We start from the raw sequence: 14150 nt of genomic DNA, 5'->3' as shown, positions 1-14150 counted from the left end.
CCGCCCTGCGGGGGGCGGGGAGTGGGGGGCGTGAGCCCCCTTGACCAATCAGAATGACACACCGAAGACTGTGAGCCAATCGGGTGGGCGGTCCTCCTGTAGCCTTCTCCGGGCGTGGCGGAAAGAGCCAATGAGAGAGCCGGAATGGGACAAGTGTAAGGAGCCGCGGAAGGACGGCGGGTGGGTGAGTCAGGTGTGGTGAGCGTCCCGGACTGACGGTTCCGTCTCCCGTTGGCCGAGTGGCCATCAGACTCTTGGACCCCGTGGGGCCACACCGCGGCCAGCCCCGTGCCTCCACCCGGGGGGCAGCAGCCCCTGGGATGAGCCCACAGACCCTGCCTCCAGCCTCCGCCTGGTGGGCACCCACCCACCCTGCACCTCCGGTCCTGGCGCTTAGGTAAATCGGCCTGCTTCCTGGCCAACTAGGATCAGTGAGAGAGAAAACCCAGCCGGTCCATGCTTAGCTTTTCCTTCAAAGCCCCTGACTTCATGATGAAGAAGAAAGGCAGATCAGGGCTGATCAGAGTAAAACAGCCGGCCAACCAGCCCATAAAGCCCCTAGATTTAAATGCCAAATTGGCCACCCTATCGGGTCCCCCTCCCCGCCCTTTGGGAGCTTTGTACTCTATCATCCAATAAACTTTACGATCGTTCAATAAACCTTGCTTTGCTGCCCACCACTCTGTGTGGTCTACCTCTTCCTTCTTCCAAGCGGCCTGACCAAGAACCAGGGGCACTGGAGGAAAAGAAATCCTGTAACACTCAGAACTGGTTGTCCCTGCGCTCCATCCCACCACTCCCCACCCCCAACCCGAGTCAGATTTTTGGTTTTCTCTTGGAGAAGTTGTTTGCTTGAACACTTTATTTAAAATTGGGATTCTGGGAATGCCTGGGTGGCTCAGTGGGTTAAGCGACCTACTTGTGATTTCAGATCCTGATCTTACGGTGGTGAGCTCGAGCCCCACATCAGGCTCTGCACTTAGCCGGGAGTCCATTTGAGGCTCTTTCCCTCTGCCCTTCCCCCTCTCCCCCCACCCTACCCCACCCTACCCCACCCTGGTCTCTCAAATAAATAAATACTTAAAAAAAAAAAAAACGGATTCTGAAGACTTCCTGATGGCTGGCTCTTCAGGATTCATTCCATTCCTAAATTAATTGAAGCTTTTAGAGCTCTCTTCCGAATTACCCGTTAATATTTTCTCCAAAGGCAACGGAGAACCTGGTGAGGAGTGAGAGTGCTATTGCTGACTGTGGTTCCTCCTTAGGACATTGGCAAAATACCTTATTTCCCTGGGACTCGGTTTCTATAGTTGGGGGGGGGGGGTATCGCCCGCATTATTTCATGTTACTCCTCTTTCTCCAAGTCACACCCTTTAAGACACTTTGGGGAATTTAAAGAGTGAGGAGAAAAGGAAGCTCTGTTAAGCGTAAGGTGTTTTTTTTTTTTTTTTAAGATTTTATTCATTTATTCATGAGAGACACAGAAAGAGGGAGGCAGAGGGAGAGGGAGAAGCAGGCTCCCACAGAGAAGGGAGCCCGACACAGGGCTTGATCCCAAAACCCTGGGATCATAACTCAAACCAAAGGCAGATGCTAACAGACCCGGCAACCAGGCGCCCCTAAGCGCAAGTCTTAAAGATGGTAAAGAAATAGACTGGAATTGGCGTCTGTCCCTCTGAATCCTTGGAGAAAACCCTAGTGGGGAGCAGGGCAGCTCACAAGAGGCAGGGTCTCCCTAAATTTGGCCATTAATAGGAAGAAACTAGAACACTGGACAAGGTCAAATCTAGAGTCCCAGAAGGTGGCCCCTCGTGGGCACCATAAAAGGAGGTTAAACAAAGGGGGGGGGGGTATGATTAGCAGGACCTCAACTGCAAACCAGGCGATGCCAGTTACTCAGCCTGCGATCGCTCTGGCTCGCTCTTTCCCTTCCGTAAAGTGTGTATGGTAATAAAGTCTGCTCTATCACCCTCCAAAGATTTCACCGTGAGGTGCCCATATAACAAGGGATGTGAATTTTCTCTATTTTATCACCAGCTGGCTAATGGCTTTGTTTTGGTGTTTATGCAACCCTCAGGCCTCTTGCCCTTTGCCCATCACTATTTTATCCTCAATTTAAAAAAGAAAAGAAAAGAAAAGAAAAAGCACCATCAATTCTAAGACATTTCACTTTATTTAAAAGAAGCCAATATACAGGATATAAAGGGCATGATATTTACAACAGTACAGTAAACAGGTTGGTTTCCGGTAGGATCAGTAGTCTTTCAATGAGTATAAACCCCCCCTTTCCCCTTGACACTAGACCCAACTGGCAGACAAAGAGCAACAGTGGGGTGGGATAGGACTGAGGGATACAAAGTTTCCCTGGATGGAGCTAAAAATCAGGTAGATGCTAAAACGTCCAAGAAGGGGTCTTGCTGGGGGTGGGGATGACGCCTTGCCTCATTTCTCTAGAGGGCCCGGCGGTGGGAATGGCGAGGGATTTGCCCAAGACTAACACACAGCCCAGGGCCAGTCCCAAACCTGGAAATCCTCCAATCAAAGAAAATTCCCCTTCCGAGAGAATCAGCCTTTACCCATACCCACCCAGCTGCCTCCAGACTCCCCATGTCAGGAGGATTGCTCGGGCTCTCAAGATGGTGGAACCCAGCATCCGGGTTCCTGCCCCAGACCCTCGGCCTAGAGTGGGCACCGCTGGGGCTGGGTGGTGGGCAACTCCCAGCCCTTCCATTCCTGCTCCAGTTCCCGGACCACCCGGGACTCAGTAGGGTCCAGGCCCCAAGGAAACCGAGCGCCCCCTGAAACGACAGTCCCATAGTCACCCACGGTCCGCTGCTTCTCAACCTCTCCCAAATACAGCTGACCTGGCAATGGACCTTGGCACACCAGACCCATGTCACCGAACAGAGCCCACCCTCTGAGGCAGAGCTTGTCCCCTACCCGGTGCCCCCTCTCCCCTCCTCCCCACCCACCTCCATTCTGAATTCCCCGCTGCCCACCCACTCCCACAGGTGCCCCCCACCCCGAGACTTTCAAGGACCGAGGAGCTGGAGGGTGTGTCAAGGAACAGGGAAATGGGGGTGAGGTGGGACGAACATAGGCTCTGCTAAAGCTGCTCACAGGTGCAGGGGTGGAGGGTGGGGAGGCCCAGGAGACGGGAGGGGCACTGATCAAATTCAGACCAGCAGTGACACGCGTCTTGTTCACGGGAGAACACCGGGCTACCAGAACTGCCTACCCTAGATTTAAAAACCCTTTCCTTTCATAAAAATAGATGAGAATCTCTTACTTTATAAATAGATTACATTTAGCTTAAGTTACACCTTATTACCCCCTCCCCCACACCCTCTCCCCTCTTCCAAGCCCGAGTGGTTTGCTTCTCTGAAGGTCAGAGCTAAGTCCACGATGGACTGGCCCTTCAGAGACCTCAAGATATATTGCTACAAGAAAACAAAATGTGTTTACTTGCCAATGTTTTGTGGGTTTTTTCCCCATTTGGAGTCTCAGAGGAGCATGTGTGTGTGTGTGTGCGTGCGTGCACGTGTGTCTTCCACAACCAGGGACTCCCTGTCCCTCCCCAATCCTCTCTTTTTATAAAACCCCCAAAAATAGGAGAGTGAGAGAGGGCAGCACAGGAGAGCCCATCTGAGAACAACCTTAAGATACCAATGTCAATATGACACTGGGCTTAGAAATAGAAATTTGAGTATTTACAGCTTTACAAAGGACGGAGCAGTTCGTCCCAACCAGACCGGGGGCTGCCCCAGCGAGCGTTGGGGTCTCTCTTGGCAAGCTGTGGGCTCATGGCAGGGGCACGAGCAAGGGCCCACTGGCAACAAACTCAAAAAAGAACTTGGTGGGGAGAGAGGCAGCCGGGCTAGTCAGCCACATCCTTGCCGCCCCCAACACCCCGCGTCCACCTGCCCCAGATCCAAGCTCCCCAGGGCAGAGCAGCTCTGGAAAACCAGCAGGAAAAAGCTGCATGGCCAGCGTCCATGTCTGACTATTGCCATTTCCACACTCCCTGGCACCCTAGTTCCAGAGGCAAACGTCCTATGTACATGAGCATAAATAACACCACTGGATACCGACAGCCACGGTCCCCTTCGGTACCTCCGAAATACTTACACTGCTGCCTTGTCTTAACACTACAGACAGCTCTGTCACCCTCCCCACCACCTTGAGGAGCAACCCAAGCCTGGCCTCTGCTCTGCTTCCCAAACCAGGTCATTCCATGACCCCCCTCAGCCCCAGACAGAGGAGGCCTGGGGATGCGGGTTGGGGGGGGGGTCCTCCCAGAAACGGAAAATCTTTCCAGCAGCTGAGGTCCACGCCCAACTTTGGTTAAAATAAAACTAAAACTACAACTACAACACTAAGTACAATAATAATCAGGTATGTTTGAACCCTGTAACCTTTAGAACAAGGGTCAGTGAGGAGGAGGGCCAGGGGCTGTCTCTCCTCTGAAACCACTGTCCCTCTGCGTACCTACCCAGGGGCTGTCTAGCTGGGAACGGAAGCCTCTGGGCCAGACTGCCACAGGGGACCAGCAGGTTCCCTCGACAACCACAAAAGGAAAAGAAAAAAAAAGAGAGAGAGAGAGAAACTCACAATAAAGGCCACCAAGTTCTGATAAATAAAAATTACATATGGTCACTAACACACATGCTCTCTCTCTCATATATATATGTATATATATATAATATGAATATTATGTACAATGGTTTTAAGACCGCAAAACAGGTGGAGAAACGGAAGAGAGAGAAGGCCCTTACAGTCGCTGGTACCCTGAGGAAGAAAGACAGGGGGCTGCCGTCGGATTTACAGTCAGAGGCCCTCCTCCGCCTCCACAGGAGAGAGGTAGGTGGGGAGTTCTGGGCCTCGGGCGCATTTTGCTTCTTGGACCTCCAGGGGGAGCTCCTGGGCCAATTAAAAAAAAACAAAAACAAAAACACAAAAATCGGCCATCATGCCCCCAGGAGTGAGTATAGGAAGAAATTTTTTTTAAAAAAAAGCAAAACCTGCTCATCTGGCTCCACCCTGAGATTTGGCGGGTGGCCTCCACAAGGGGCCTTCTGACCCAAGCATTGGGGAGATACTGGCTCAGGTTAACTCCCCACACTGGCGGGTCAATCAAGTCAGGTAGGGAAACAGGCTTGCATATGGCCATGAGCAGAACAAAGGATGGTTCTCACACTCCAGCTCCACTCCTGCCTCCTCCGATCTGCCCGCAGCCCTTGCTGCCTCTCTCCTGTCCCTTTCCAGTGCCCGCCAGTGGCCGAACAGCCCGCGACTAGGTGCAGTAGAGAACCAAGCAAGACAGCAGCAGGCGGGGCCAGCCCAGCCCCACTGCGGAGGGCTGGATACCAGGCCTCGCCCCCTCCAGGCTTTCTCACAGAGAAATTACAAATCTGTAGCCCCTTATCACTGGCTGGGAAGGGAGAGAGAAACATCAAGTCATCAGGGCAATAAAAGACCCCTCCCACCCCACAAAGGTCCCAAGAAAGCAAGCAGTCAGGTGGGCCGATGGCCCTGCAGCCCTCCCCCCCCCACCCCCCCCCACCCCCCCCTCCCCGCACCGACCTCACTACCAACCTTGACAGAACCCCTACTCCCAAGTCAGTGCTCGCTGCGAGACAGATCGCCCTGGCCTCCGCCTCCCTGCCAGCTCCAGCGGAAAACCAGGAGTCTGGGCAACGGCCTACCTTCCACAATGATATAAGGCAAGCTGCTTTTTTTTTTGTTTTGTTTTGTTTTTTTTGCATAGTAGTTTAAACACAGTGAGACTCCACTTTCCCGCACAGTGCCTTGTCCCTCCGCTGCGCCACTCGATCCAGAAAGAAAATAAAATTTTGTCTGCTCTCCTCCTGCTATCTTTTCTCTCTTGTCAGTAAGTAAAAACACTGGGGAGACCCCCACCCAGGCCTGGAAAGGTTGCAGAGGCAAACAGCTTCTTCCTAGGGATGGGGAAGTGGACCACCCCTAGGCCAACTCAGGTCAGGCAGAGGAGGGGGGGGGAAGAGCTCAGGGCCAATCAGAGAAGCAGGTGGGAGGGGAGAAATCCACATTAGATCAGGCCAGGGGCCCCCCCTGTCCCCACCTTAGAGTTTTGTATAAAAACACCTGCTAGGAAGAATTCTTTGGAGCTCAAAGTGGCTCAGCTTAAGGGAAAAGGCACAGTTAACACTGCATCGTCCGGACAGAAGTCTGCATTTGTAACGTGGAGAACAATAGAAATTGACAGCACCATTCCTTGGGTGGGTGGATGGAGGCGGGGCACTGGTTGGTGGTGGGTTGAAGGAAGGAAGCAGCGGTCCCCCGGGGCCTCCAGAGAAGGGAGGGCAGAGGGAGTCTGTGTGGTGAGGACTGGAGCCCCACTCCAAGAAGCCTTCCTGGCCCCATGGGGAGAGGGGCAGAGGCGCCATCACCAAGACCAGCAGGCACAGGGGGCCTCCGTCATCAGCTGACCATGGGTTCCACATCCGCCTCCCGCTCAAACTCATCCTGGATCTCGTCTGTACTTCCTGAGTCACTGCTGGCCACGGAGCTGGGAGATGGTGAATTCCTGAAAGGCACAAGAGAACAGGGGTCATGCAGAGGGCAGCCTGGGGACTCCTGAAGGGATCCAAGGGTTGGGAAGGACTGAGCTGCCCCTTGCATAAAATCTAATCATTGGTGATCCCGCCCTGAGACCCCGCCTTCACTCTGCTCTCCTTAGAATCTTCTAAGCTCACGGAGTTGACTGTGACCCTCAAGACCTCTCAGGTTCCCCTGCATGGCCTCTAAGTGCTCTGGGCACGGACAGTTCCCTGGGAGCAGGATCCATGGATCGAGCTCTGGTCCTACTCTCTAACCACCTAACACAGGTCCAGGCACACAGTAGGTGCTCAGTAAACCCTAATTAACTCACAGGAGGCCACATGGGACAGCGGCTAGTAGTACTGGGTCCGGATCCTGGCCCTATCCTGGATGAGCAGGGGGAGCCAGGAGCAAGCTGTTTAACCTGTTCCTCCATCGGAACACGGAGGTGACGGAGGTGACGACAGTGGATTCCAGGGACAACAATGAGCTAAAGGTATGACATCCTGAACCCAGCCCCTTCCCCCACTGAGCTGCCCCTCCCTCTTTTATAACCTGAACGACGGTCATAATAATAAGAACAAGTACAATGAACACATCTGTGCTTCCTGCCCAGCATCTCTCATGTACCATCTCATGTTATTACTGGCCTGTTTCCCCTAAAAGGCTGTGTTCCTTGAAGGCAAGAGTTCTGTCTTTGTTTTGGCATTCCCTGGCAAACACAAGGGGCCTGAGGCATGTCAGTGTCCTGGGGACAGACCCAGTGGCCCTTGGTGGGAGGACAGGAAAGGAATGGAAATTGCTTCCCACGGACACCAGGAGCCCCATCAGCAGTGATGCTGACAAGTGCCCTGCGTCCCTCTTCTACCCGGCGACTGGGCAGAAAGTGGGGCATGAGCTCCAAGAGGGCAGGGGTTGCAGCTGTTCTGTTCATCACTGTCCCCGAGGCCTGGCACAGAGCAGGCCTTGGAAATGACAAGCTGCTGAGTCAGTGGGGGCAGGGCTGCTGCGGGAGGTGCGCGGGATCAGATGCCCAAGTCCTTCCTCACACAGCAGGTGGCTAATACTGGATGTGTGAATGGATGGATGGATGGGCTGGGCAGACAAAATGGACCAGGCGATAAGACGCAGCCCCACAAATCCCCGCCAAGGACGCCGCCACTGCACCCGCAGGGAGGAGGGGCCAGGCACCTGTCCGCAGAGCCTTTGATGAGCCGGCGGCAGGTCTCCATCTGCACATCCAGCCCGCGTTTCATGCTGCACATCTCCATGTACTCGTGCAAGTGCCGGTTCATGTCGCTCTTGGCCGTGGCCAGCTCCAGCTGAAAGGCCACAAAGCAGGAGAAAGGTGAGTCCAAGTCCCCCACACTCAGGAACCCTCAGCCACTTCCTCCGCACATCCTTGGTGGCTCTGAGGCCACCCTGGGACACCACACCCTGCACTCTCCCCAGGCTGGACCCCAGCCTCAGAACTGCTTGCAGGGAACGAGGGGCAGCCTGCATGGGGTCCCCCAACTCCACCTCCCCCAGCTTCCTGCCCTGCTTTATACAGACTTGCTTAGGACAGTTCTCAGGTCTCCATTATGTTTCTGACCCTTCTCCTCTACCAATGACAGAGCCCCCAGGGAAGGCTTGGTCTTCTCCCTCTCCAGCAGTCACTCTCACTGAAAGATGTGGCCAAGCACAGGCTCTAGGGTGCAGACAGCCGGCCTGCAGGGTGCTTCCCGACAGGGGACCCCGGGCCAGCCAGGGTCTCAGTCAGTCTTCTCTCCTCTGCTGCTCTAACAGGGTACAGTACCCACTGGGCAGGCCGGAGACACCCAACCACCCCTAGGCACGTATAGGGGCCTGTGAGTACTAGCGAGGCTTCCTGAGGGCCTAGCGTCCCTCGATGTCACTCAAACGTCTTCTCTCGTTGTTTGGGATCACCCTCTCTGTTGCATAACATAAAAAACTCTCTAGGACAGACACGGATCACCACCCCCATGGGTTCTATCTTACACCAGGGAAAACTGAGGCCCTAGGAGGGGTAGGACCCGCAGGGAAACACAGGCCTCCAACCTGTGAACTTGTGCCCACCCCACCCCACCAGCCCTGCTCCCCCGTCCCCCTCGACTGTCATCAAGACCTCACATCCCAGGAACCTCACCAGGGGCTCGAGAGCCCGAGCCCTCACCTCGATCTGGCCAATCGTTTCCTGGTACTCCTTGTCTCTCGTCTTGAAGAAGGATTCTGTCTCGTGGATCAAGTTGCCCAAATTTTCCTCTTGCTGGGGACACAGAACAAAGGGGACCAATGAGTCGGGTGGCGCAGGCTGCCGGAACGAGTGGGGATGGGGCGGGCTGGCCGGCGTCTGAGCAGCCGGGCTGGGGGCTCACCTCGCCTTGCAGGTCGATGCTTGGGTTGCAGTTGGTGAAGTCTTCCCAGAGCAGCAGCGTGTCTTCGTTCTCCTCCCACGTCAGGCTGTCACAGTCATCGTCAAAGTCAAAGGTCTCCCGCCTGTGGGATCACAGCAGAGGGCACCGCTGACCAGGAGCCCAGCTGCAGAGGCCAGGACCGGGGAAGAAAGGGCGCCACCCCAATGGGTACGCTCGTGCCGGGGGTCCGTCCCACACAGATAGGGTTGCCAGCCAAAGGGGACACATGCCCTATCCAGCAGGGGTTGGGGTGGGGGGCTGGTCAGCCCTTTTAAAACACAAAAAAGGATCGCTATATTACTTATACCATTTAAAATGTCTCTTTGTAAAGATGCCAGTCTTTAATCAGCGAAGACTAAAGATATTTTCCCCCCAAATCCAATCTGGTGACAGTTTCATTCACATAACAGCTCATTTCTGGAGCCCCTACTTTCTAAGAGGCGATTTCTATAGCCTTCTCCGCAACTCAGGTTGATAATATGCCCATTTTACAGATGAGGAAATTGCAGCTCAGAAGAATAACCCACTTGTCCAATGTCACACTGCTAGCCTGTCACAGAAACTGGGGTGGAAAACCAGACATCTCCTACCGCCTTTTCTCCCCTGAGTAGGACACACCAAGCACCCATTATGTGCTGGGTGTGGGACCAGCCGCCAAGCATATGTTGCACTGCGCTTTGTTCCCTCCTCCCAACATGCCTATGAGACAAGCATGATTCTTGGACCCATTTTACAGATGAGGAAACTGAAGGCTGCAGGGATTAGGTGGCCTTCTGGACCAATGCATGATGGAAATCGGGCCCGGATTCAAAGCCTGAGTAACTTCGGGGCTTCCCGATTCACTGGAACTGGAAGCAGGGTAACGGACCATACGGGCTTGCCTGGGATGGAGGGTTTTCTGCCCTTGTTCCCCCAGCTGAAGGGAAAACTCGATCGGATGAGATGGGTGATGTCTGCAGGGCTTACTTAAATCATTTGATCGATCGAATCAGCCACAGAGGAGAATGGGGGTCCCAGGGCTCTCAGCCGATGTCTCCCCACCCCAATGCTCCAGGCCACTGCTCCCTTCCTTCCCATGATGGATCAGGCTTAGGGGCCACGGGGCAGGGCCCAAGAAAAATTTCTGGTTAAAAGCTGCCTAGAGGGGCGCCTGGGTGGCTCAGTAGGTTAAGCCTCTGCCTTAGGCTCAAGTCATGATCTCAGGGTCCTGGGATCGAACCCCACACCGGGCTCTCTGCTCAGCGGGGAGCCTGCTTCCCCCCTCCCCTGCCTGCCTCTGCCTACTTGTGATCTCTCTCTCTGTATCTTTTAAAAAATAAAATAAAATAATAATAATAATAAATAAAAGCTGCCTAGAGCACCTCCTGGAGGCTGGTCCCCCACCGAAAAGCAGTTTCTGCCGGAGCCTGTAGGTGGCTCCGTGAGCCCGGGGACCAGAGCCGGGCCAGGGCTGCTGAGGAAGGCGCTGCTGGCCTGGACTCGTTCCAGATTAGCCCCTGGGGTCCACCGTCTCGGCAACACATACTCGACCGCTGACTTCACTTCCTTTCTAGCGTCTGGGATCTGAAGGAAACCCCAGCTGAGGAATGGGGAGCCAGAAAGGACAGGAAGACAGGCCAGAGAAAGGGGTTGCGAGATGGGGAGGGCGGGGCTGAGGAGCTGGCCATGGTGCAGGGAGAGTAGTGAATTCCTCCCCTTCTCCTTGGTCTGAAGCCGAAGCAACAGATTTTGATCAAAACAAAACAGCCCTGACACGGGGCACATTATTCAAAGACTTCAGTGGAACTGGCCGGGGGCAGCCTCTGGCTTGGGTCTCAGCCTGGCCAGTAGCCGATGGAGATGCTGGGGGTGGGGCCAGCACCCTGAGGCGGGGGGGTGGCAGGGGTCAGCATGGCCTTGGCCAGCCCTTCAGGGGTGGAGGGGCAATCAGAGGATATATATAGAATATATATTTATTATTATTATTATTATTATTATTATTATTATATTTTAACCCAGGCCATGTCACAACCCAATAAATCCCATTGGATACTGAACCCAATTCAGGCCGGTCAACCCCAGGCACCCTGACTTTGCATCAGACCTCCTCTGTACAGCAGTAGCACAGCTGGTGGAGGCCCCAGACCCAGCTCTTGCGACTGTCCCTTTCAGCCCACCCCATTCCCAGGCAGCCTATCTATCCCTTGGGGATTTTCTGCAAATGGGGACCATTTCTTCAGTGAAGCCCTTTAATTCACCCGAATGAACCCAGCCTGGGTGTGTGGGCTGGACAATTCTGCCTCAGGCTCAGGAATGCCCAATGCCCGCTACCACGTTTAGAAAACCTGGATCCCACCAAGGGCTCCCTTCCAAAGGCCCTGTCATCACCAAAAGATTGAGAATATGACATTTGGACGGGATGTCAGAAGACGGAATCAGGAGTCCGGGAGTCTCTTTGTGACACTCTAACAGCAAGCCCGCAAGACACAGCGTCACCTCAGTTCTGTTCCCAGGGAATGACAAGTACCAGGAAGTGTCACACAAACCCACCCCAGCCCTGGTCAGACTCCTGCCTCCCTAAGTCACCTGGCTCAGCGGCAAAGAGACCAGGCCAGGGAGGATGGTTGCCAATCGGGCGGAGGGGGACTCTCTTCCGAGAGCAAAGACAGCTAGCTGGGGACAGAGGACTCCACCGTGGGTCAGGGGCCCAGCTCTATTCTAACTCCTGGCACGCCCCTCTGAACTTGACTTTCCCCACCGGAATGTGAAGGGGCTGGGCTGAGCAGCCTTTGGACTCTGTAATGCTAAGCCAGCCCCACGGCTCTGCAGGAAGCAGGAGGGAGACCCAAGACCTGGCTTCTGAACCAAGCATGAGGTCAGAGGCAACTGCCTAAAAAACAGGAGCTCCTAGGGAGGGGTTCTGTGGGGTTTTGTGACGGCTCCTTAGAGCCCAGGGCTCAATCGTAGCTCTGCTGTTGGGAACCCAGAGTCCTAGGGCAGGGAAAGTAGGAGTTCTCAGGGCCCAGGGGCCCAACCACAAGGGGCTGCAGACAGGGAACAGGTAAGAGCAGTCGGAGGGGCAGGAGGAAATAAATGTAGGCCCCAGAGACCCTGTCCCAGCCCAACCCACCAAGTCCAGGCCCTCAGACCAGCCCCCTAATGCCCGCAGGTGCACCCTCCTCTTCCCTCCCGCAGCCCGAGTCAGGGGACCTTGTGGATCAGCGTCAAAGGTGGGTCTGGATGGAGAATACAGACTGGACAGACCGAGGACACCCGGTGCATGTCCGGAGCCGGCCTCAGCCCGCCTGGTGGGCCCTGGTACGGGGGTCGACCCAGCGATCCCACCTCGGGGACAACCAGTGGGAGAGTAAGGCTCGAGCCGACAGGACCCAGCACTACCATTAAGCCTCTTCTGAAAATGTGAAAGTCCCCCAATTATGACCATTGAGGATAAATCCAAATTCTTTCAGAACCCCATGCTGGCCAGTCAAAGCACTGCCAGAGCAAGCCACCAGTTGGCAAGCTGGTGGCGTGGAGTGGAGCCCCGGGGGGCTGGGGCTGCAGAGATACTCACAGCTGGTTGAACATGCGTTTCATCTCATCTGTGATGTTCATGGAGCCGACCTCGTCATCCGAGAACCGGTTCACCTCCCCGTCCTGCTCGGAGATATCGTCATCCGAAGCCACCTTACGCTCTTTCTTTTTGGGGACCACCTGGCAGGGGAAGGAAGAGATGGAGGTTAAGTGGGAGGCTCTGCCGGGAGGGAGGGAGGCTGGGAAAGGAGTCGGCATCCCACAGGGATGGATGGAGCGTGGCCGGGGCAGCCACTGCTGGCAAAGATGCGGAGCTCCTCTAAGAAGCAGGTGGCGTTAGCAGGAAGCGTGAGGCGGGACACATGCAGGAAGAAGGACAGACAGCCTGGACCCTTCCCTCCCCCGGTGGGCGGGCTGGCTCAGCTCGGCCCTTCACCAGAGCGGCAGCCCCACAATCTGGGGAGAGGAGTGGGCCAGACCGGGGCACAGAGTCCCCGGGGATGTCTCAGCGCCAGCCAGAGAGACAGGGAACCCCTCACAGAGGCCCGGAGGGCTCCACGCTTTCAGAGCCCTCCTGCCCACATGCAAAGGCAAAGGGCAGGCAGCCCGAGGGTCCCCAAGCTTCCTCCATTCCAAGCAGACAAGACACAAGCACACCAAACAAAGCCTGGAGTGGTCATCCCTGCTTCCCAGCAGAGGGGCGGCAAGAAGGCACGGAGGTGGACGAGCCCAGATCGCTCACGCTACACCCAAAGTCACACACTTAAAGCGACAACACGCTGGTCTGCCCTGGGTTCAAGCAAAAGCCAAACCACAACCCAGAATTCAAGAAGCAGCCTTTGGAGAATGACACGTGCCCTTCGGGCTGCTGGACTAGCCCCCAGGCCCTCCCTAGAGGACAGCCCACCAGGACTAACTGCCCCACCGCCCTCTCTCGGGACACAGCCTTGCTCCTTGAGGGCTAGGGGTACGCCCTGAGGGATTCTTCGGTGGGAACGCAAACCAGAGGCCACCAGATCCTCTTGGGAATTCTGAGACTCATCGGCCCGGTGCTCCCACAGACCAACCAGGACTCTCAACCTTGGCGACGGCGCCCCGCAGGCCTGTGGACCAAGCCCCAGAAGGTCAGGAGACCTGAGTGCCAGCCCCAGCTGGGCCTGTCCCTTCCTGAGCCCGTCACATCACAGGCTCCTCAGCCACAGGATGAAGCATTAAGCCTGACGAGCCTACGAGTCGCCACGTCCCTGACTCTGTGTCATCCTGGGAGGCCAGAGCGGGGGCCAACGCTAGCTCTGGGGGCAGGGGAGTGGACAGAACTGGAAGGGAAGAGGGCCTGGCCATGCAGGGTGGAGGCCGGGCACTCCGGGAGGGGTCGGTGGCGGGGGTGCGGGGGGGGGGGGCGGCCGGTGAGCAGGGTGACCCTATTCACCTGGAAGATCTTGGACACGTCTTCCGAGTTCCGCTGCTGTGCGACATCGCACAGCTTGGCCGTGATATCGATCCGGCGACAGATGTCCATGTCCACCTTCATGGCCTTTTCTTGGATCTTTGTGTCCAGGTCTGTCATGGGCTGCAGGGAGGACAGCGGCGGGTTATGTGAGCGAGGGCTGGAGCCAGCAGAGGGGAGGGCACGGGGCGGGC

At 55.7% G+C, this 14150-nt stretch overlaps 1 protein-coding gene across 2 annotated transcripts in view; it reads right to left on the bottom strand.

The window, feature by feature from the left end:
* Positions 1-5733: 5733 nt before the first annotated feature.
* The window catches only part of IFFO2 (intermediate filament family orphan 2), a 43718-nt gene continuing 35301 nt past the window's right edge, over positions 5734-14150 (bottom strand). The window contains exons 4-9 of one of the 2 annotated variants that reach the window (XM_032301827.1): positions 13939-14079; positions 12550-12689; positions 8958-9078; positions 8756-8848; positions 7771-7901; positions 5734-6565 (exon numbers count right to left, since the gene is read on the bottom strand). In XM_032301827.1, coding sequence (XP_032157718.1) covers positions 6460-6565; positions 7771-7901; positions 8756-8848; positions 8958-9078; positions 12550-12689; positions 13939-14079 — 732 coding nt within the window. In that variant the 3' untranslated portion in view covers positions 5734-6459. The remainder of the gene's footprint in view (positions 6566-7770; positions 7902-8755; positions 8849-8957; positions 9079-12549; positions 12690-13938; positions 14080-14150) is intronic. The other variant, XM_032301828.1, reaches the window with a different exon arrangement.

This window comes from Mustela erminea, chromosome 10 (assembly GCF_009829155.1).
Source record: "Mustela erminea isolate mMusErm1 chromosome 10, mMusErm1.Pri, whole genome shotgun sequence".
NCBI classification, from domain to species: domain Eukaryota; kingdom Metazoa; phylum Chordata; class Mammalia; order Carnivora; family Mustelidae; genus Mustela; species Mustela erminea.
This window is presented reverse-complemented; position numbering and strand designations above follow the sequence as displayed.